Source organism: Schistocerca nitens, chromosome 2, assembly GCF_023898315.1.
Source record: "Schistocerca nitens isolate TAMUIC-IGC-003100 chromosome 2, iqSchNite1.1, whole genome shotgun sequence".
In the NCBI taxonomy this organism is placed as follows: domain Eukaryota; kingdom Metazoa; phylum Arthropoda; class Insecta; order Orthoptera; family Acrididae; genus Schistocerca; species Schistocerca nitens.
In genome coordinates this window covers 525,638,107-525,659,611 of record NC_064615.1, presented here as the reverse complement: position 1 = coordinate 525,659,611, position 21,505 = coordinate 525,638,107, and the positions used below count along the sequence as shown (strand labels likewise).

The window sequence follows — 21,505 nt, the reverse complement described above, 5'->3', positions numbered from 1 at the left end:
TGACCTATCCAGCGGAACCCGAAACCCCACCACCCTATGGCGCAAGTCGAGGAATCTGCAGCCCACACGGTCGCAGAACCGTCTCAGCCTCTGATTCAGACCCTCCAGTCGGCTCTGTACCAAAGGTCCGCAGTCACTCCTGTCGACGATGCGGCAGATGGTGACCTCTGCTTTCATCCTGCTAGCGAGATTGGCAGTCTTTACCAAATCAGATAGCCACCGGAAGCCAGAGAGGATTTCCTCCGATCCATAGCGACACACATCATTGGTGCCGACGTGGGCGAGCACCTGCAGATGGGTGCACCCTGTACCCTTCATGGCATCCGGAAGGACCCTTTTCACATCTGGAATGACTCCCCCCGGTATGCACACGGAGTGCACATTGGTTTTCTTCCCCTCTCTTGCTGCCATATCCATAAGGGGCCCCATTACGCGCCTGACGTTGGAGCTCCCAACTACCAGTAAGCCCACCCTCTGCGACCGCCCGGATCTTGCAGACTGAGGGGCAACCCCTGGAACAGGACAAGCAGCCATGTCAGGCCGAAGATCAGTATCAGCCTGAGACAGAGCCTGAAACCGGTTCGTCAGACAAACTGGAGAGGCCTTCTGTTCAGCCCTCCGGAATGTCTTTCGCCCCCTGCCACACCTTGAGACGACCTCCCATTCTACCACAGGTGAGGGATCAGCCTCAATGCGGGCAGTATCCCGGGTAACCACAGTCGTAGTCCGATCGGGGGATGCGTGGGACGAGCTGGCCGTCCCCGACAAACCCCCATCTGGAACCCCACAGTGATGCCCATTGGCAACAGCCTCAAGCTGTGTGACCGAAGCCAACACTGCCTGAAGCTGGGAGCGAAGGGATGTCAACTCAGCCTGCATCCGAACACAGCAGTAGCAGTCCCTATCCATGCTAAAAACTGTTGTGCAAAGAACGTCTGAACTAATCTACAGAGAGCGCAAACAAATCGACACAAAATTTAAACGGTTATTAAAATACAAGATTGCCTAGTAAATGCAGTAATGCTGCTACTTGCGCACTGCTGACACACTGCTCGGCGGCGGAAGGAGACTACGCGATTTTACACTATTCAGGTAATAAAACGCGATGCTACAACTCTCAAATACTATAATACGCCCGAGATTTATGAATTAAACAATACAAGTACCAAAAACACGCAAAGAAATTAAGAATTAAACTATGTAACCAATGAGTGAGCTAGGAGTATACGACTTGCTGCTGCAGCTGCTTATCCAACGGCGGCAGGGCTGCAGTGGATGGGAATCACTGTTGTAGGCCGATCGTGGGGATCCAAAGGACGTCCAGCACGACACAAGAGTCCGCCAATCGGTCCGCACCGGAGGCCAGCTGCTTCCACTGCGTTTGACCTCTTACCCATCATGGTCAAGTGGGGCTTGGCAGGCGGCGAAAGACTTCCGACAGTGCCGAACGTAATGCCTCCCTGATACGACTGACAAAAACGTTACAGGTGCTGTCTGTGGCCGACACTTACCCTCAGACAGACGCAGTCACTTGTCCTCTTTCAGAGGAAACCCACTTAGCCTGCAAGATCTGGGCAGACGATGGGACTATTGACAGTTGGGAGCTCCACTGTTAGGCACGTCATGGGGCCCATTAGGAACATGTCTGCGAAGGAGTGGAAGAAATCTAATGCACATTCCATGTGCGTACTGGATGGAGTCATTCCAGACGGTGAACATGTCCTTCTGGATGTCATAAGAGCACAGGTTGCAGCCAACTTCTAGTGGTGGCTACGTCGGTACCAATGATATTTGTCGCTTTGGATCGGAAGAGATTCTCTCTGGCTTCGAGTAGCTAACAGAACAAGGAAAGGCTGCCAGTCTTGCTCACGAGATGAAACCAGAGCTCACCATTTTCAGCAGTGTCGACAGGACCGATTGCGGAACTATGGTTCAAAGCCAAGTGGGGGGGGGGGGGGATTCTAAATCAGAGGCTCAGACGATTCTGCGACCATGTAGGCTGCAGATTCTTCGACTTGCGGCCTAAGATGGTGGGGTTTAGGATTCCGCTAAGGAGGTCAGAGGTCCGTTGCACAAAGATGGTGGCTACACGGGTAGCAGGGATTGTGTGGTTTTTTAAGTTAGAGGGTCTCGGGGAAACACAGAAAAAGGTGTAGGTCTGATTAAGGAAAATCGTAGATCTAGGAACCATCGCTACAACAATTGTAAACTGTTGTAGGGCTTTTGGGAAATTACTAGAGCTTCAAGCTGTAATAGAAATCACCGATGCTCAAATCGTCATAAGTACTGAAAGCTGGCTAAAGCCGGAGATACGTTCAGCCGAAATTTCTGCATTGGACCCAACGGTGTTCAGAGAGTACAGGCTAAACACAGTTGCCGGTGGTGTGTTTATTGCTGTTAGAAGTAGTTTATCTCGTAGCGAAATTGAAGTAAATAGTTACTGTGAGTTAGTATGGACAGAGTTTATTCTTGGTAACTGGAATAAAATGATGATTGGATCCTTCTACTGATTGCCCAACTCATATGGTATAATTAATGAAAGATTAAAATAAAACATGAGTCCAATTTCAAACACGTACACAACTCATACAATTATAGTTATTGGTGACTTCAATTTACCCTCCGTATGTTGCTGAAAATACACGTTTAACTCCGGAGGTACGCATTAAACGTTATCTCTAATTGTGCTAAACGCTTCCTCTGGAAATTATTTAGAGCAGTTAATTCATGATGCCACTGCAACAGTAAATGTTTGTGAAAACACATTTCACCTTTTAGCTACAAATAATTTTGAGCTAACAACGAGCATCAAAACGGATACAGGGATCAGTAATCACAAAGTTGTCGTAGTGAGACTCAATAATGTAACTCCCAAATCGTCTAAAAATAAAAAAAAGATACACCTGCTCAAAAAATCACATAAAAATTCGCTTGACAGCATCCTGAGAGCCAGTCTCCTCTCCTTCTAAATTGACAATGTAAGTGTAGGCCAGATGTGGCTTGAAGGTTTGAATTCAAAGAAATAGAATCGACAGCATTTGAAAGATGCATATAGCAAACAGATTCACGAACTACGTTCCCCCTTGGTACACCAAACGAATCAGAACACTGTTGCAGAAGCAATGGGAAAAGCAAGACGAATTTAAACGAACGTAAAATACCCAAAATTGCGCGGACTTCAATGCCAGATACTTGTAATAGTTTCAACAACGAAACTTTGTTTCGAAATCTGATAGAAAATCCAAAGACATTCAGATCGTATGTGAAGTATGCTAGCGGAAAGAGAGTCGATGCCTTCGTAATAGCTATAGAAATACTGTCGATGACAGTGCTGCTGAAGCAGAGTTGATAACAAAGCCTTCCGAAATTACTTCACCAAAGAAGACGAAGTAAATAATCCAGAATTTAAATCAAGAACAGCTGCCAATGTGAATAACTTACAGGTCGGTATCCTCGGAGTAGTGAAGTAACTTAAATCACTTAACAAAAACAAGTCTTCCATTTCAGACTGTATACAAGTTGCGTTCCTTTCAGAGTACGGTGACGCAATAGGTCCACTGAAACATAGCAAACCGCTTGCTCGACGAAAGATCCGTATACAAAGGCTGGAAAGCTGCACTACCGCACGAGAAAGATAAAATGAGTAATATGCAGCAGTATTTTGAAACTTATATTGTGTTCAAACATTATGAATTACCTCGAAGAGAGTGGTCTATTGACACATGGTCAACTTGGATTTAGAAAACATCGTTCTTGTGAAACACAACTAGCTCTTCACTAACACGAAGTGTTGAATACTACTGACGAGGGATTCCAAATTGATTTCGTATTTCTAGATTTCTAGAAGGTTTCTGACACTATTTCTCACAAGCTACATGTAATCAAATTGCGTGCGTGTGGAATATCGCGATTTTTCATCAGATAGGTCACATTTCGTATTAATTGACGGAAAGTCGTGGGGTAAAACTGAAGCGATATCTGGCGTTCCAGAAGGTAGTGTTATACGCCCTCTGCTGTTTCTTACCTACAAACGATTTAGGAGACAATATGAGCAGTCGTATTTGGTTGTTTGCAGATGATGCAGTCGTTCATCGTCTAGTAAAATCATCAGAAGATTAAAGCAAATTGCTAAACGATTTTGAAAAGATGTCTGTATGGTGCGAAAACTGTCAATTGACTCTAAATAATGGAAGGTGTTAAGTCATCCACATGAGAGCTAAAAAGAATGCCTTATAGTTCGGTTAAATGATAAATCAATCAAATCTAAAAGCCATACATTCATCTAAATATTTATGAACTGCAATTACGAACAACTTAAATTAGAAAGAACACGTAGAAAATGTTGTGAGCAAGGCGAACCAAACACTGCAATTTATTGGCAGAAAATGAAACAGCTCTGCTAAAGAGACAGCCTACACTACGCTTGTAGTGGCCTATACGACCAATAGTTAATAATATAGGATGCCCTTCTTACAATCTTAATAAGAAACTGAATATGCTTTAAAACAGTTCTATACATAGGACGAGGCTTTTTCAGTGAAAAATACCTTTGAGTTAGTAACAGGAATACATAATATTACCATACCGATAACAGCCAGATTTGCCCCATTAGACATTAAAAACTTGTATACCAATGTTCCGGTGGCAGAAACAATAGAAATTATTAGAGAAAACCTTATACGCCATAAGGCCCTTAATTACGATGAAATAACTGAATTAATGCATCTTCTTGAGACAACCTTACGTTTTCGCTATTTTTCGTTTAATGATCGGATATATCAGCAGAAAGACGGCCTAGCGACGGGCAATTCACTGGCAGGAACGATAGCTGACATTTTCGTCAATAATAAAGAAGTTATGTTTTTGAAAGATCATCCGTGCATACGCCAGAAAATTATATACTATAAGCGATATGTTAATGACATTCTAATATTATTTGACGCTACAATAGAGGAGATAAGTAATTTGACGGAAATGTTGAACAGCATACACCGAAAACTTACTTTCACGGTTGAGCATGAACAACATAAATCTATAAATTATTTAGACCTAACTATTTTTTACGATAATGGACACCACAACTTTGGCGTCTATCGGAAACCTACCACTACAGATACCATTATCCCTGCAAAGTCATGCCCCCCAAATAGATATAAAAAGCTTTCTTCTTCACAACGATACATAGGTTGAATAGAATACCACTAATGCCGGCCGCTGGTGGCCGAGCGGTTCTGGCGCTACAGTCTGGAACCGCGCGACCGCTACGGTCGCAGGTTCGAATCCTGCCTCGGGCATGGATGTGTGTGTTGTCCTTAGGTTAGTTAGGTTTAAGTAGTTCTAAGTTCTAGGGGACTTATGACCTCAGCAGTTGAGTCCCATAGTGCTCAGAGCCATTTGAACCATTTGAATACCACTAATACCGGAACAGAGACAGAAAGAGATTAACATATTAAAGCGAATTGCCATATCTAACGGATATAACGCAAATATAGTAGAGAAGATACAACAGAAAATATACGTCAGACAGGCGAAAATACCCGAAAAGAGAACTCCTGAGAAGATGCTGTATATGGGGACTATATCAGATAAGATAAACAAACTGTTCAAGAATTCGGATGTTACGATTGCTTTCTCTACAAATACCATAGCTAATAGTCTTAGGCACAGTATAGGAGATGTTAAAAATAAGATGCTTGCTAAATCAGGAATTTATACATTGACTTGTAAAGATTGTAGCAAAATTTACATAGGGCAAACAGGGAGAAGTTTTAATACCAGATTTAAAGAACATACTTCTGGAACAGCACGTAATAAATCACTCTTCGGACAGCATTTAGATATGGAAAAACATGCAGAAATCAATATAAGGGAAAATCTGAAGATACTGCCTGTAACCCAAAAAGGATCTATAATGGATATTCTAGAGAACCTAGAAATTTTTATACATAATGAACGGAATCCGGCAGCGATGCTGAATGAACAAATAGAGAGTCACGATAAAAAAATTTTCGAGCTATCCAAAAATATTGTGCTACTTTTCCTTTCATTATTTTAATACCTTCATTCCTTAAACGGGTATTACAAACGTGTCGTAAACTTTTGTCCTATCTTTAGATTTTTCAGGTTATCCTTGATTGTAGATATTTCCATAACCTCAAATAAGTGACAACTTCTCTGTGGATGAAGAGCCATGACATACCGCTGCCACGGCAACGGACGCCTGGTATACGCTTTGTAATCCATGGCAACGGCGTCCTCACCACAGGGAGTAGAGGGCTTGGTAGTCCTTCCATATTAGCCGTTTTAGTAAATTGTATGTTTTCTACGTAAATGTAAGAATAGATATATTATAAACAAGACGACACCACTTTTGTGTGTCACAAATTGTTTTACTTTATATTATGGCACATAATGTAATATGCTTTTACGAATTTTACGAGTTGACTACGGAATATTCGTTATTATTTCCTAATTAACACTCTTTTTAAATGGAATGGTTCCGTTTTCTGTTATTACTGTCACTTAAATTTATGTTAAACTAAGGTGACTAGTAATTACATATAATAAACTGTATTAAATGCCGTTGATCGCCGCTGGGGTGTTGCCGTCTATTCACGTGATCTCAGCACGCTATTTAAGCCCACATGATGGGTTAATCTCGCATAGTTTCCTGCCGTTATGTAGACAGGAGTGACACCACCAGCAGTCGACCAATGGGTAACATATTTTAAATCTACGTAATTTTAGCTGTTGTATAATGGAGTCTTTCTGACGGATATCTATAATTTCACAGTGTAAACGCCAAGAAGATGACCCCTACGTCGCGTTGAAACCGGTTGGCGGTATAATAAAAGTAAATGGGATTAAGACTGTTTTTGAATAATTGCTTAATTATACTAATCGCTGCTTCATCTCCACAACCATGTTGTTGAAAAAAGCTTTTCGTTCACCCACAGGACATCGTGTTACGACTCAAATGGTGCGCAATAGGCTGCATGATTTGCAACTTCACTCCCGACGTCCATGGCGATGTCCATCTTTGCAACCACGTAACCATACAGCGTGATACAGACGGGCCCAACAACATTCCCAACGGACCGCTCAGGAGTGGCGTCATGTTCTCTTCGCCGATGAGTGTCGCATATGCCTTAAACCAGACAATCGTCGGAGACGTGTTTGGTGGCAACCCTGTCTCCACCACCCTCCCCCTCGCCACCACCACCATCACCACCAACCTCTAAACTCCTGCTTCCCCATACTTCTCTCCATAACCAAATTAACAAATCTTTCGTGCACCAGGATGTATCCTACCTACCAACACTTCTTTAAGTTGTTCCATACAAATATTATTTTCCCTAGTTCGTATTTACCTGCTCATTAGCTACTCGAGCTTCCCATCTAATCTTTATTACTTTTCTGTAACATAACATTTCAAAATTTCCTGCACTCGTCCACTTTTCACTTCCATACTACATTCCAGATAAATAATTCCTAACACTTATATTTATTAGGCTGATGCTAAAGCTGGTAGCGCTATTTTTCTTTATTTATCGACAGCCATTTTTATTATTTGTAGTTCATTGTAGCTATCTGAGTATACACATTGTCTTTATGTCATCTGCAGATAATGAATTCAGCTGTGGACGCAATGAAATGGAGTGTCAAGTGGAGGAATCGTACAATTCCCGACATATTCTTCCGTATGAGTTCAATAGAAGGGTGTCAGCAGCAGAGGCAGCCAGATTTCGTATATGGCGATAACACCACCGGACAGAGCACGTAAGGAAAATGGTTTTCCCGCTTTAAGGACGATCCTTTTGACATTAGTGACTCTCCGCGTACGGGAAGACTTTTCGGGGTTTGATGAAGATCGTTTAAGCGCCTGTAATGAAGCATGTCACCGACCGTTCCTATCCTGCATCGTTACTGGTGACAAGGAAAGGTGTCCTCATGCTAACACAATAAAATAAAGTAATGGGTGAGCACAAATGATGCAATAACTCCCCTGTACAAAGACCTGCAGCCATTCAAAATAATAGCGTTATGCATCTGGTGGAACAGCGACCGTGTGGTGTGCTACGAATTGCTTCCCCGAGTTCTAATCATCTCTGCTGACATTTATTGTCAACTAGTGAGATGTCTTACAGACACAGTCGAAGAACGACCAGGGCGACTGCGTCAAGTGATGCTACTCCACGATAATACCCACCAGCATTCTGCTAGACTGACAAAACACGTTACATAGGAGTTGGACTGGGAAATCATTCCGCAGCCACCTTATTCACCTGATCTTGCGCCGTTTGATTTTCGCCTTTTCCGTTCTCTAGCGATCAATCTTCATGGAAATTTCTTCCTAGATGAAAATCTGTTCCGAACGTGGCTTGACGGGTTCTTCATCTGAAAACCACGTGGTTTCTACAGTCGCGGGGTTGGTAAGTTAACCCAACGTTGGCAGACTGTTGTAAATCGTGAATTAGATTGGCTTATTGATGACTAAAGTCTCCGTCATGCGTATCTGTTGTGTTTATTAAACTTACTGAAAAACGCTACGAACTTATGCACCCAACCAATTCATTAACCGCTACCAAGTTTCTCTTTTTCAGAAACGCGTTTCGTGCTATGGCCAGTTTCCATTCCATATTCTCTATAGTTCGGCCGGCGTCAGTGACCTTACTGCTCAAGTAACAAAACTCATTTGCTGTTTTCAGTGTCTCACTTCTTAACATAATTCTTTCAGCTTATCCTGATTTAATTCGATTATATTCCTTTACCACTGCTTTACTTTTGTCGATTTTCATCTCATAACTTCTTTTAAAAACAGTATCTATTCCGTTCAGCTACTTTACTGATGGCTTCGCTCCCTGTGACAGAATTTATGTTAAGGGACAACCTCAAAGAGTTTATTTCTTCTCCCTGAACTTTAACTCTTTCTCTAAATTTCTCCGTGGCTTTCTTTGCATCTTCCTCATTTCACACACTGAGTATGTTCGGGGATAGGCTACAACTCTGTCTCACTTCCGTTTCATTACAGTATCTCTTGCTGTGCTTCGATTCTCATAACTTATGACTGGTTTCTATACAAGTTTTAAATAAGCTTCCACTTCCTGTATCTTACCCCTACTAACTTCATAATTTCACAGCGTGTATTCCAGTCAACACTGTCGAAAGCCTTCTCTAATGCTACAATTGCTATATACGTTGGTTTGCGTTTGTTTAACCTATCCTTTAAGATAAGTCGTAGGGTAAGTATTGCCTTGTTGTTCCTACAGTTCTCTGGAACCCAAACTGAGTTTCTCCGTGGCCAGCGTCTACGAGTTTCTCCATTCTTCTGAAAGTAATTTGTCAGTATCTTACGACAATTCCTCACGGAACTAATAATAATGTAGTATTCACACGTGACAGTATGCGCCTTCTTTGACACTGAAATTGTTACATTCTTTATGAAGTCTGAGGATATTTCGGACTTTTAGCTATCACGCACACTAAGAAGAATACTTTTGTCATGGCTGGCTCTCTCTAACATCTCAATAATTCTAAGGAAATACCTTCTCAAGGATCCTTGTTCTTGTCATTTCTCTGTCGAATGCTTCTCGTAGCTTCGTATAACGGGTCTGCCGTGTAAAATACGTTTAAAAATGTAAGATGCTACATTAATGGCTTAAGAGATACGTCAGTTACTTCGTTGTACAGTTTTTTGTTAGTGCTAACATCTGTGCCAAAATCTGTGGCATGTGCGATGGAACAGTAGTTTCGTTGTGAGGAAATATGAATCAGCCCCATGAAAATGATAACTCCTTTCTTAGTATTTCTTGATTTTAGAGATCCTAATATTTCTTGGTTTTAGATATCCTGTAGGAATGGACTATCGACTGACTCTAACAAATGTATGGCCTTTCTTAAGAGATGCACATCTTCTTATCAAGGGATCATTGTTTATAAAAAAAAAGTTCAAATGTGTGTGAATTTCTAAGGGACCAAACTGCTGAGGTCATCGGTCCGTAGACTTACACACTACTTAAACTAACTTATGCGAAGAACAACACACACAACCATGCCCGATGCAGGACTCGAACCTCCGGCGGGAGGAGACGCGCAATCCGTGACAAGGCGCCACAAACCCCGTGGCCGCTCCTCGCGGTTATTTATATTTATGCTGGCATACGAGGTATTACAAAATGATGTTAAGTACTTATGTAGCTTTGAATAAAAATATTGTTATTAGTCGTGTATTAAAGTAAAAAATACATAAATCGGGCTCTGTAACATTTGTTTTTCACTTCCGTAAGAATTTGTAAAAGTTCCCTTGATTAGAGATGTAATATGTGGTGTCTTTTGCGAAAGATGAATACCTGGTATACGTCACGTAGTAGCAGAAGCATCAAAATGGCAAACAAATACAGAAATGAAGAAGGCTGAATAATAAATACCAGGCACTTAAACGGTTCCAGTTGTCATCAGTATGTGTACGAAGATGTTAATTAAAAAGCAAACGGTAATGTGTGTTCCCTGAAGATCGTAATTAGAAGATGTTTACGGGTTCAGTAGAAGAGTCTTCAACGTTATTCAATACCGTTCTTTCCCGCATTTCGTGTAGACGTGTTAACTGTGCGGTGAGTGAGATCCGTTGCGCGTAATACGTGACGGTGATGTAATCTTGACCCTGTATTGAAGGCTAGGGTAATCGGACAATTGTACCTGGACTGAACGCACATGTCGCCCAGCCACAACAAGTTCTACGAAGTGTAACGTCAAGAATGAAAGGCAGTTTTTTAGCCACTGACGATGTCCAAAGTTGACATCCAGCACATTGACCGAAGTTGGCTCAGCACGACTCACTGACAGGAAGACATAATCGGCAGATTGAGCAGGCATAGAGTGCAGACTACACTCCGCAAAGAAAAGTGTCCATGCGCGCCAGCCAACGTCTAGAACAGATGACCGGTAGTAGTTACGCCGCTCAGATCTTCGGAACAGTGGATCCACTTAATGATGACAGACCAGCACGATTTAGCTCTGATTTACGACGCTTGTAGCGTGGAGAGAACAGTATGCATTCAACAACGAAAAGGTAGTTTTATGTCAGTCGAGATTGTGCAATGAAGAGTGCAGACATACATGCAAGCATTGAAAACGTTTAAAATCACTGAGCTACCTATGCAGCTACAAGGGGTACTGAGGATCCATACCCACCACATTCTGTGGTTTGTTCGTATTTTTAAATGCAAAGACACTGGATGATGAAGAGACATATTCCAAATGTTTTGGTATTCCGTTTGTTTCCATTTCACGTGTGGTATACCACGTAGTGAATATGCCACAGGGGTGCATATGGCAGGCACTGAAAAGAACTTAAGTTCTTGGGACAGGCTAAAAATAATTCAGTTATATTTATTAGCACCTTTGGTCTCCTACTGTGCTTCAGTAATATTAGTAACAATTGCAGCACCCACTATCAATGTCCTGAACGAATCCTACCTCGTATTTTACCAGAATAAGTCGTCCATATTACAGAGGGGTAGCTTGGCTTTGCACTGTACTGACAGGGAAAGGCAGCGATACAACATGCTCAGGAACTGTAGCGCCGACTATTGAATTGGAAAGGTGAAAGCAAGTGCCAATACGCCTCGTTCACGTCAGAGGTCATAATATTGTTATATTTGTTGAGTATAACGGAGAAGAAAGTTCAGTCTCGGGAAACAGGTTTTTCGTACCATAAAATATCAATTAGCACAGGCCATACAGCAATAATAAACTGCACCAGTGGTACCAGTGAATTGAAATCACTCTTACGTAAAGACACGATAATCATGAACTTATACTACACATTGGGATGATCGCCAGGTACACATACGATCGTAACGCCTCATAGTCTATGATGTTGGCTTGATGTAAGAGCGTTGTCTCAACTGTGAATTTGTCTGTGTAGACGGTTCGATATGGTTTGCTGCAGGCTGTGGGGAAACCGTTCCGTTAGCTTCTATTGTTCAGAAACGACGAACATCGTAACAGCAAAGGCATGCGGAGAGAACAAATGTCGAACAGTGATGGGTGCATGTTTGTTAGACGCTAATGGGATGGACTCTATCAATAAACCAGTGTTGTTGAGTGTAACACCAGACAAATTCCACGTATGATGGTTTGAGGCCTCACTGGATACAATGCACGGTCCTGACTCCCATGTATGAGGGTTATTCGGAAAGTAAGGAACGATCGGTCGCGAAATCGAAAATACAGTGAAAGTCTGATGAAGCTTTGCACAGATGCGTTGGGCACTGTGTCTAGTACGCCCGTCGATCACATCATGTCGCTCTTTCAGTTCTGAGCTCACTGTGAGATGGCTAGAAATTAGCGCCTTCTGCCAAGTATGAGAGACTGGCGAAGGGTTTCGCCTGAAACTATGCAGTCCACATAACATAACTCTCATGTGTTCGTTCTACTCGACTATTGTCGGTTGCACTCTGCAGGCGCAATGAAGATGCTCCTACAGCGTTTTCGACGGGAAGAGTTTGATCACCCACAATACAGCTCATAATTGGCTACCCCTGAGGTTCATCTCTGCCCAAATGAACTGCTGTATATGAAGACAATATTTTGAGAAAGACAACGACCTGTAGTCCAGACTAGAAAAATGTGGAAAAGCAGTGGCGGCTGCCTTCTATAACGAGAGAATTTAAAAGTTGGTACAACGCTAACACGGATGTGTAAGTCTGTGCGGCGACTGTGTAGAGTAGTAGCTGGAAGGTGTAGCTAACTGTTGCAAATAAAACAGTTTTGATTTGCAATGCGGTTTCCATTTCGCGACCTATCGTTCCTTACTTTCCGAATAGCCTTCGTATATCAAACCACAGGTGGCTACGCCTACCTGAGAGGTATCTGAGGCCAAGGCGCTTTACTCTACAAGACATGTTTAGGGACAACTGGTATCAGCTATATGTGATGAGGAACGTCAGGCCTTTTTCGAGGTAAAACGTGTAACATCTACAACCTGCACTTTCATCCGACATGGCACGCATAAAACATTTTTGGGATGTTGTTGGTCGTTGTAATATAAGGTTATTCGAATTTATTTTTAATTTACTGTTATTACAGAGTGTTATTTTTTTCAGGTAGACACTTTATCTTCCTTCTCTTTTTTGTCTTTGTGGTGGGCTTTGCCTTCACGTGGACTGAAGTACATGACAGAAGTACGCTGAGGAGGTGTCTAACACTGATTGTTGTCGTAAGTTGTAACTGAAATAATATTCTGGAGATTTCATGTTCTAGTGTGCATAACCATTAACTGGCCAAACCATTACCACACTAGAATGAGATTTCCACTCTACAGCGGAGTGAACTACCCAAGCACGACTCACGAACCGTCCTCACAGATTTACGTCCGCCAGTACCTCGTCTCCTACCTTCCAAACTTTGCAGAAGGTCACCTGCGAACTAGCACTCCTGAAAGAAAGGATATTGCGGAGCCACAGCCTGGGTGATGTTTCCAGAATGAGATTTCCACTGGTAGAGCACTTGCCCGCGAAAGGCAAAGGTCCCGAGTTCGAGTCTCGGTCCGGCACACAGTTTTAATCTGCCAGGAAGTTTCAGTACCACAGTCACTGTACCAGATGGTCTATGCAAGCCGTCCTCTGTATTTTTATGTTTTCTGCATATGTTTACGCACGAAGCGTTGCCTCGCCACTGCTGTCCAAAGGGGAAGTTCACGAACAAGCGAACCTCCACTTAGCTGTGCCGCCCTCTGCGTGTTCGTCCTGGTTCCTCTCTGACAAGGTCGCGTAGCCCTGTGTGTGTAATTTGAGACAGGGCTTACAGTCGAACAGGTAACAACTGCAGTGTACACCAGTGAAGCCTACACCGATATGGTACTGGTCTATGGGGAGACACACCGCAACGTAACTGAGGACCGAGGGCTGCGTCCACAACGTTTCCCAACGTGACGTCTACCTTCTGCGCGTGTTTTAGACGTACAGAGATGCATTTAAGAACGGAGGGAGCATTATAGGCACAACATGTCGTGGAAAGACCAATCCGCGACTCACCCGATGTTGCCGGAACGTTACTGAGTCTTTTGGAGCACGTCTCAGGCACGGTAAGCATAGCTTAAATCAAAATAACTTGTACGTACAATATAATATAAACGGAAGTATTATCGAGCTATTGCACTCTGGTTGCGGTATTATTTGTACCTATAATAATAATAATAATAATAATAATAATAATAATAATATAAGTGTTTCTTATTATTGTTATTAATATTATGAAAATCATTAGATCTTGCCCATTAGTACCTATTTCTCATCGTAATTAGTACAAAGAAGAGCTACAACGGATTCTGGATGTACGAAAGTGGACCCCTTTAAGCTGCACCTACACCGATAGCTATAATGAAACGATTTCCAAAATGGGCTGTTATTCTACAGACGTATCGCAAATAAATTAGCCGTAAATCCAAATTTCGTCAGGTAGATTGTATGGGGAGATGAATGCTATTTTATTTGGCTTCTAAATTAAATAGACGGCTGTATTTGCAATTCCTACAGAATGAGCCGAGTTTTGGGCATCTCCTAGAAGACATCCCAGTTTATTTAGGTGTGAGCCACTGTTTCAGCACGATGGTGCACCACGCCATTACTGTAGAGGGGTTAGGGAATATCTCAAACAATGTGCACCCCGAACTTTGGACAGGTCGTGGTCGTTTCATTCGATGGCCATCGAGATCGCCTGATTTAACGCACTTGGATTTTTTCTTATGTGGTTATACACTCCTGGAAATGGAAAAAAGAACACATTGACACCGGTGTGTCAGACCCACCATACTTGCTCCGGACACTGCGAGAGGGCTGTACAAGCAATGATCAGACGCACGGCACAGCGGACACACCAGGAACCGCGGTGTTGGCCGTCGAATGGCGCTAGCTGCGCAGCATTTGTCCACCGCCGCCGTCAGTGTCAGCCAGTTTGCCGTGGCATACGGAGCTCCATCGCAGTCTTTAACACTGGTAGCATGCCGCGACAGCGTGGACGTGAACCGTATGTGCAGTTGACGGACTTTGAGCGAGGGCGTATAGTGGGCATGCGGGAGGCCGGGTGGACGTACCGCCGAATTGCTCAACACGTGGGGCGTGAGGTCTCCACAGTACATCGATGTTGTCGCCAGTGGTCGGCGGAAGGTGCACGTGCCCGTCGACCTGGGACCGGACAGAGGCGACGCACGGATGCACGCCAAGACCGTAGGATCCTACGCAGTGCCGTAGGGGACCGCAACGCCACTTCCCAGCAAATTAGGGACACTGTTGCTCCTGGGGTATCGGCGAGGACCATTCGCAACCATCTCCATGAAGCTGGGCTACGGTCCCGCACACCGTTAGGCCGTCTTCCGCTCACGCCCCAACATCATGCAGCCCGCCTCCAGTGGTGTCGCGACAGACGTGAATGGAGGGACGAATGGAGACGTGTCGTCTTCAGCGATGAGAGTCGCTTCTGCCTTGGTGCCAATGATGGTCGTACGCGTGTTTGGCGCCGTGCAGGTGAGCGCCACAATCAGGACTGCATACGACCGAGGCACACAGGGCCAACACCCGGCATCATGGTGTGGGGAGCGATCTCCTACACTGGCCGTACACCACTGGTGATCGTCGAGGGGACACTGAATAGTGTACGGTACATCCAAACCGTCATCGAACCCATCGTTCTACCATTCCTAGACCGGCAAGGGAACTTGCTGTTCCAACAGGACAATGCACGTCCGCATGTATACCGTGCCACCCAACGTGCTCTAGAAGGTGTAAGTCAACTACCCTGGCCAGCAAGACCTCCGGATCTGTCCCCCATTGAGCATGTTTGGGACTGGATGAAGCGTCGTCTCGCGCGGTCTGCACGTCCAGCACGAACGCTGGTCCAACTGAGGCGCCAGGTGGAAATGGCATGGCAAGCCGTTCCACAGGACTACATCCAGCATCTCTACGATCGTCTCCATGGGAGAATAGCAGCCTGCATTGCTGCGAAAGGTGGATATACACTGTACTAGTGCCGACATTGTGCATGCTCTGTTGCCTGTGTCTATGTGCCTGTGGTTCTGTCAGTGTGATCATGTGATGTATCTGACCCCAGGAATGTGTCAATAAAGTTTCCCCTTCCTGGGACAATGAATTCACGGTGTTCTTATTTCAATTTCCAGGAGTGTATGAAAGCCAGGGTTTACGAAACGGAACCAGATAATCCAGATACGTTAACAGAACGAATACATCGTACTTATGCCTCATTATCGGCAGGAATGTTAACAGGTGTCCATGCAAGTACGGAGAGGCGCTTACTTCAATGCATCCAACAAGTCGGATATGCATTTGAATATTTGTATTATGAATAATGCAGTTATAATTGTCTGTCAATCTGTAACACAATTTTAAAGGAACATTATTTATGATATTCGTTATATTCATTGTTCTTTATTGCAATCAGAGGTGTGATAGCATTTATGTAATACTTCCAATTGTTAAGCATGTACTGGTATATTATGTGTTGTTAATAAATTAGCTGTCATATGTTGATATGGCATGAGACATACAATTAATAAGCTTTGGCCTGGGTGCGCATTGATTTGAGCAATCATTCTTCTGCACAGACATCTTTCTCGAGCCCAAAAATCGAACTCAGCACCCCTCCTACAAAAACCAAGTTTTCTAGCAATCAGCCACAGGACCAGCTGTAGCTGTAAAGTGTTTGCTTTCAAGCACTGGTCTTGTGTTTAGTATGGTCTTGTCTCTGTTGCTGCGGGGTCACCTTTCCTGTTGTGTTTAGATAAACCTCTCGGCGCCTGTGATATCCGGGATTAACTTACGTCAATGGAGGACGGCGTGCCTGGGTCACCTGCAACAAGTATAATAATATTTTTAAATATGGGACTTCTCTAACTATAAGAATAATAGTTTTTGTGAGAAATTCTAACAACAACGGTAGCATTTATTCCATAGAACCCTTATTTCACAAACTGACGTTACTCTAGCAATAAGTCACTTCTCATTCAGGTACCTAACACACCAGAGTGGATAACCATTGAGACATTATCGCAAAAGCGGTGAGACAACTCCGGGAGCGATAAGATATGTGCTCTGGGCGCCTCTGACTGCTATCTAGACATAATGGATGCTCGGACAATTATCACGAAGCAACTAATAAAATTTTGAAGCAGTTGTATAGTAATACGGGAAACTTGTTCGTCGTGGTCTTCCGGCACATACCGTTCATGTTTTGTGGACTAATATTTAAGCATTTGGAGGGAGATTTCGTAGGTACACATGTTGATCTTCTTTGCGTCCTTCGTTCGGTGATCACACTGGGTTCTTCTTAGAATAGTTGTTACAACTTGTAATCTTTCGTGTGATTAATCTGTGGCATAAAGTTGATTTTGATCATACGTATGTTTCTACATTTTCGGCTTTCATAGGGTCGTTGTGTAAATACTACAAACGTAATTTCTGAATTTCTTACGAACATATTTTTATTGTTTGATGTGTTGCAAAGATATGATAAGTGGGACCTTGACACTTTTTGAAATGAAATTCATTGTGTACACATCACGTTCCGCGGATTATATTGCAAGAGTACATAATATTAGAACGATAGTAGTGAGGCAAACGTTAAGCTACGAAGAACATTAAAGAGCGTTCAAACAAAAAAACAGTCAAGATAATACTTCTCTGAAATACTTATCACTTGAAACGTGTCACAACTATTATAGCTACTTATCAAATATTATTTGAACAACAAAGTATTCTCTGTTTCAGTTTGCAGTAGACCTTACTTATGAGAAGTGCAAGAAAAGCTTGCCATTTCTCTAAGGATCGTCGAACGACAGGAAAGCGTATGCGCTAAAAAGGCACAGTGCATTCACTTTTGAGGTAATTTAGGTGGAATTTTGTTTGATTGTCGCTTACTTCGACAGGTGCCAGCCACTGTGATGATATACCCTACTTGTTCTGTGGAGAAAAAACGAAGGACATCCCGAAGGGACCAGAAACCGTCGAAGGCAAAGCTATAGCGCGTATGACGCGGCTTTGGACAAATTTCGCCAAGACTGGGTAAGTTCTCTTTTGGTTTTTCAGCGATGTCTTACACAGAAAACTGCAGGTAAGTGTCACATATTACCACAAACCTATTTCAACGTCAATCTACTGAGACGTAGCGCTGCCAACCCGCTGATTCAACTCCTCATAAAGTTCACATTACGGTTATTGTTATCTGTTAAGATTATCACAAGTGAGTTGTGTTTCCATTCATACTACTCTATCCTTCTTTATAGCTAAAAATAGAATCCTTATTAGTGTTCTTTATAAGAAGCCTTTCTATCAGAAAATCCCCAGACCTGATTTTCATTCTTTGAAATTGATGTATTGAGAAGAGTCTCTTAAGTTCGCAATATTGTAGTATTTTTCAAAGAAAAAAATAAGTATTGTAAAGAAATAATTCTTCTGTCAGAAAATGGATGACCATACTTCGTTAGAGCTATTTGAAGAAAACCATTATAAAGCAGACAATCTAAAGAAATATTCAAAAACATTGAATGAAAAGGAAGCACGAGAGACGGCATTTTGAGCCTTAACACACATATGGATATGGACAACAGCACATGTAATCATAACGTAATCATTTCTACATTTCAACACATAGAAAACTGTGTGATAATCACCTTTTTTCAGAAGTCTTTGCACCCATTTAATATAGTACGTACGTATCGGAAAACAGGCTATGAGATTAACTTCAGTTGAAGCATTCTGTTACAGTTAAAGCAGGAAAAAGCCAGCTATTGTTCATGATCAGATAGTAATAGGAAAATTCACTAAACACATTTTTAAATGGTTTCATTTCATGTTTGTCTTTTGTAAATGTAATAAACATGGCTCCACTTATGCTTCACGACATAAAACCAAAACATTTAGCTATTAAACATTTCTTGGTGTCGGTCGTAATAACAGTTGATACGTACAGCGCGTCTACAAATTCTTAGTTTCGTATTAATTTGACGAACCACCCATCCCTCACACTGGTTCATCTGTTTCGTTTCTAGTGTTTTTGATACAGTAATAAATATAAATCATTGTTACAGGTGCCTAATGTATGAAATTAAAGTAAATTAAACGCACTACAATAGACGGCTACATCATAACTTTCGTCGATGTAACTTTTTCTACCATCTTAGATGGTTTAGTAAAGGCCTATGGAATACGTTACGGAATTATCCAGTTTGATTCCTGTGAATAACAAAGATAAGTGCGAATATTGACCACGCTGCTTACTCCCCCCCCCCCCCCCCCAAGTATAAAAATACAGTCACTACGTGTGATACGTTGCATTTGTAAAATGACAACGATGTGGTTGTGTGCAAACAAAAACTCTGAAAACCCATGTTTATGGAAAGAGTAATCGTCTTCTACAAGATATCCCTGGATTACCATTATGTTGCTGCCGTTGAGCAGAATCACTGTCTATAATTTTAGAACTTTTTTCCCAACCCAAATTCAGTTGTAACGATAATACAGACAAGCACAATGTGCAAGAATTGAGTTCGGGGGTACATGATACTTAGCTACACGAGATTCAAACACGCTGTGACAAGCACAAACAGAAAGAGCTTGGCAATTATGTACAATTAACAAAGTCGTCCCTATGTTCGTTTCACGTTTTCGAGTAGTAGCACCCATTGTATTATGGTTTTCATTTTCTTCAACAGGAATCCGACGCCTGATCCAGATGACACTCTGTTGTCGGTGACGTGGTTACCTTTCAAGAAGAACGAGGGCCATTACCTAGACATCACCAACGATGGATTAATTTCTAAGAAGGATTTGATGAAGGATCGCATTGACTTCTGGGACAAGATCCTCAGAAAGTAAAGGAACTACAGAACGTCCAACAAACTATGAACACACTGAATACATATAGATATTTCCTGACATTAATATATTGCCATACATTGTTTATTACCGTCATTCACGCTTGTCTTCCGGTAAAACAATAAAGTGAAAACTTAAGTCTAGAAACTGGTGATGATACTTCATAAAGTAGGCACATTTTCTACTTATATTTCTTCCTCTTCTTTTCCTATGCCTATTCTGACTTTTCATTTTGAAGAACAACTTTGCTCCACCATCCAATGTTTCTTTCCCCTGAGGAATATAACTTGTCTACAATGACTGTAATCCTTCTTCCTTTCAATTAAAATGTTGCCACCATTTCTTCCTGTATTCTTCCAGTTTGTCGTTGAAGTTAAATACGTATAATTATTTTCGAATGTGGTTTTTTCTTATAAAATTACTGATCTGACAACCACTGTCAGATCTTAAAAGACTCATTTGAGTCTACTATAAGGTGCAATTATCTTCTCAATGCAAGGTTCACTGTGATAAAGGAATACAGGCACAGTCATTGTTTTGTGAAACTTCAGTTTTGTGTCTTTCCACGTCTTGTTCTTTGTATTTTACAGTTCCACATACGTTCTGAAATTTATTGATTCTATTCTGCACATCTTTACGTTTATTTAAGTTGATACAGCGGCCTGGACTACCTAAAACTGGAAACTTGTACTGGTGCCTTGTCTTCCGTAAGAATATCTATCGAACTGTGTTTCCCATAGGGACCTTTAGGTTTTTCTGAATATTTTCCGCTTTCAGTGTGTCTTCCTAGTTCACATAACCTCTACACCGAATGCTGTAAATATGTTTCCTTATTCTATATTTAGACTACATAATTCGCATATTGCATACCATGGAGACGGTAGATTCTTTTCAATTCTGTAACATTATTAACTTAATGTTTTCATATTCCTCTGCGTTACGACATTCACGATATGGGGACGTGCGTTATCATGAAGCAGCAACACACCAGCACGGAACTTGGGGCAATATTCCATGACGGTGACTTTCGACAGACAAACCGCAATGTACAAATTCTTCATTCTGCGAAGGATGTCTACCGATGTTTGTCCTTCGGCAACCAAGGAAAGAACAACAGAACGTTGTTCTTGTTTGGACGGATTCACTAATAACGTTGCCATTTATCGCGTTTCCGTGTTTACCGCATTGAAGTCGAAAAGTAACTGATCTCTTGCCCTCATATCGATGCTTACATTCACACATCGAAGTCGCACAACGTTACATATATGCAGCAGCAACGCCCTGAAACGGAAAATTTTTGATCGTCTTGAAAACTTAGATCAAAACTTTAAACTCGTGTTTGCAAGTTTCAGGTTGGTATCTCAGAAATATGTAAAACTTGCTTTGATACCGAAATACGTAAATCTCGGTGTATGATTACTACGTGTAATTTTAATTTAACTTACTTTGATATCAAAATGGGCAAATCTCGGTGATGCGAAATCCATGTTAGGCGGTACATCAAACATTTCATCTGCGAGAAAGTAATCAGATTTCAGAGAAATTTTCGTATACCATCTGACTGAAAAACTAATGACAGATTAAAATAGTGGCCCTGAAAATAGCTCATGTTTATATAG

General features: G+C 42.1%; 1 protein-coding gene across 1 annotated transcript in view; it reads left to right on the top strand.

Moving 5' to 3' along the window:
* The window catches only part of LOC126234478 (juvenile hormone esterase-like), an 86,008-nt gene extending 65,975 nt beyond the window's left edge, over positions 1 to 20,033 (top strand). The window contains exons 9-10 of the mRNA XM_049943170.1: positions 17,939 to 18,074; positions 19,724 to 20,033. Coding sequence (XP_049799127.1) covers positions 17,939 to 18,074; positions 19,724 to 19,886 — 299 coding nt within the window. The 3' untranslated portion in view covers positions 19,887 to 20,033. The remainder of the gene's footprint in view (positions 1 to 17,938; positions 18,075 to 19,723) is intronic.
* The last annotated feature ends 1,472 nt before the right edge of the window (positions 20,034 to 21,505 follow it).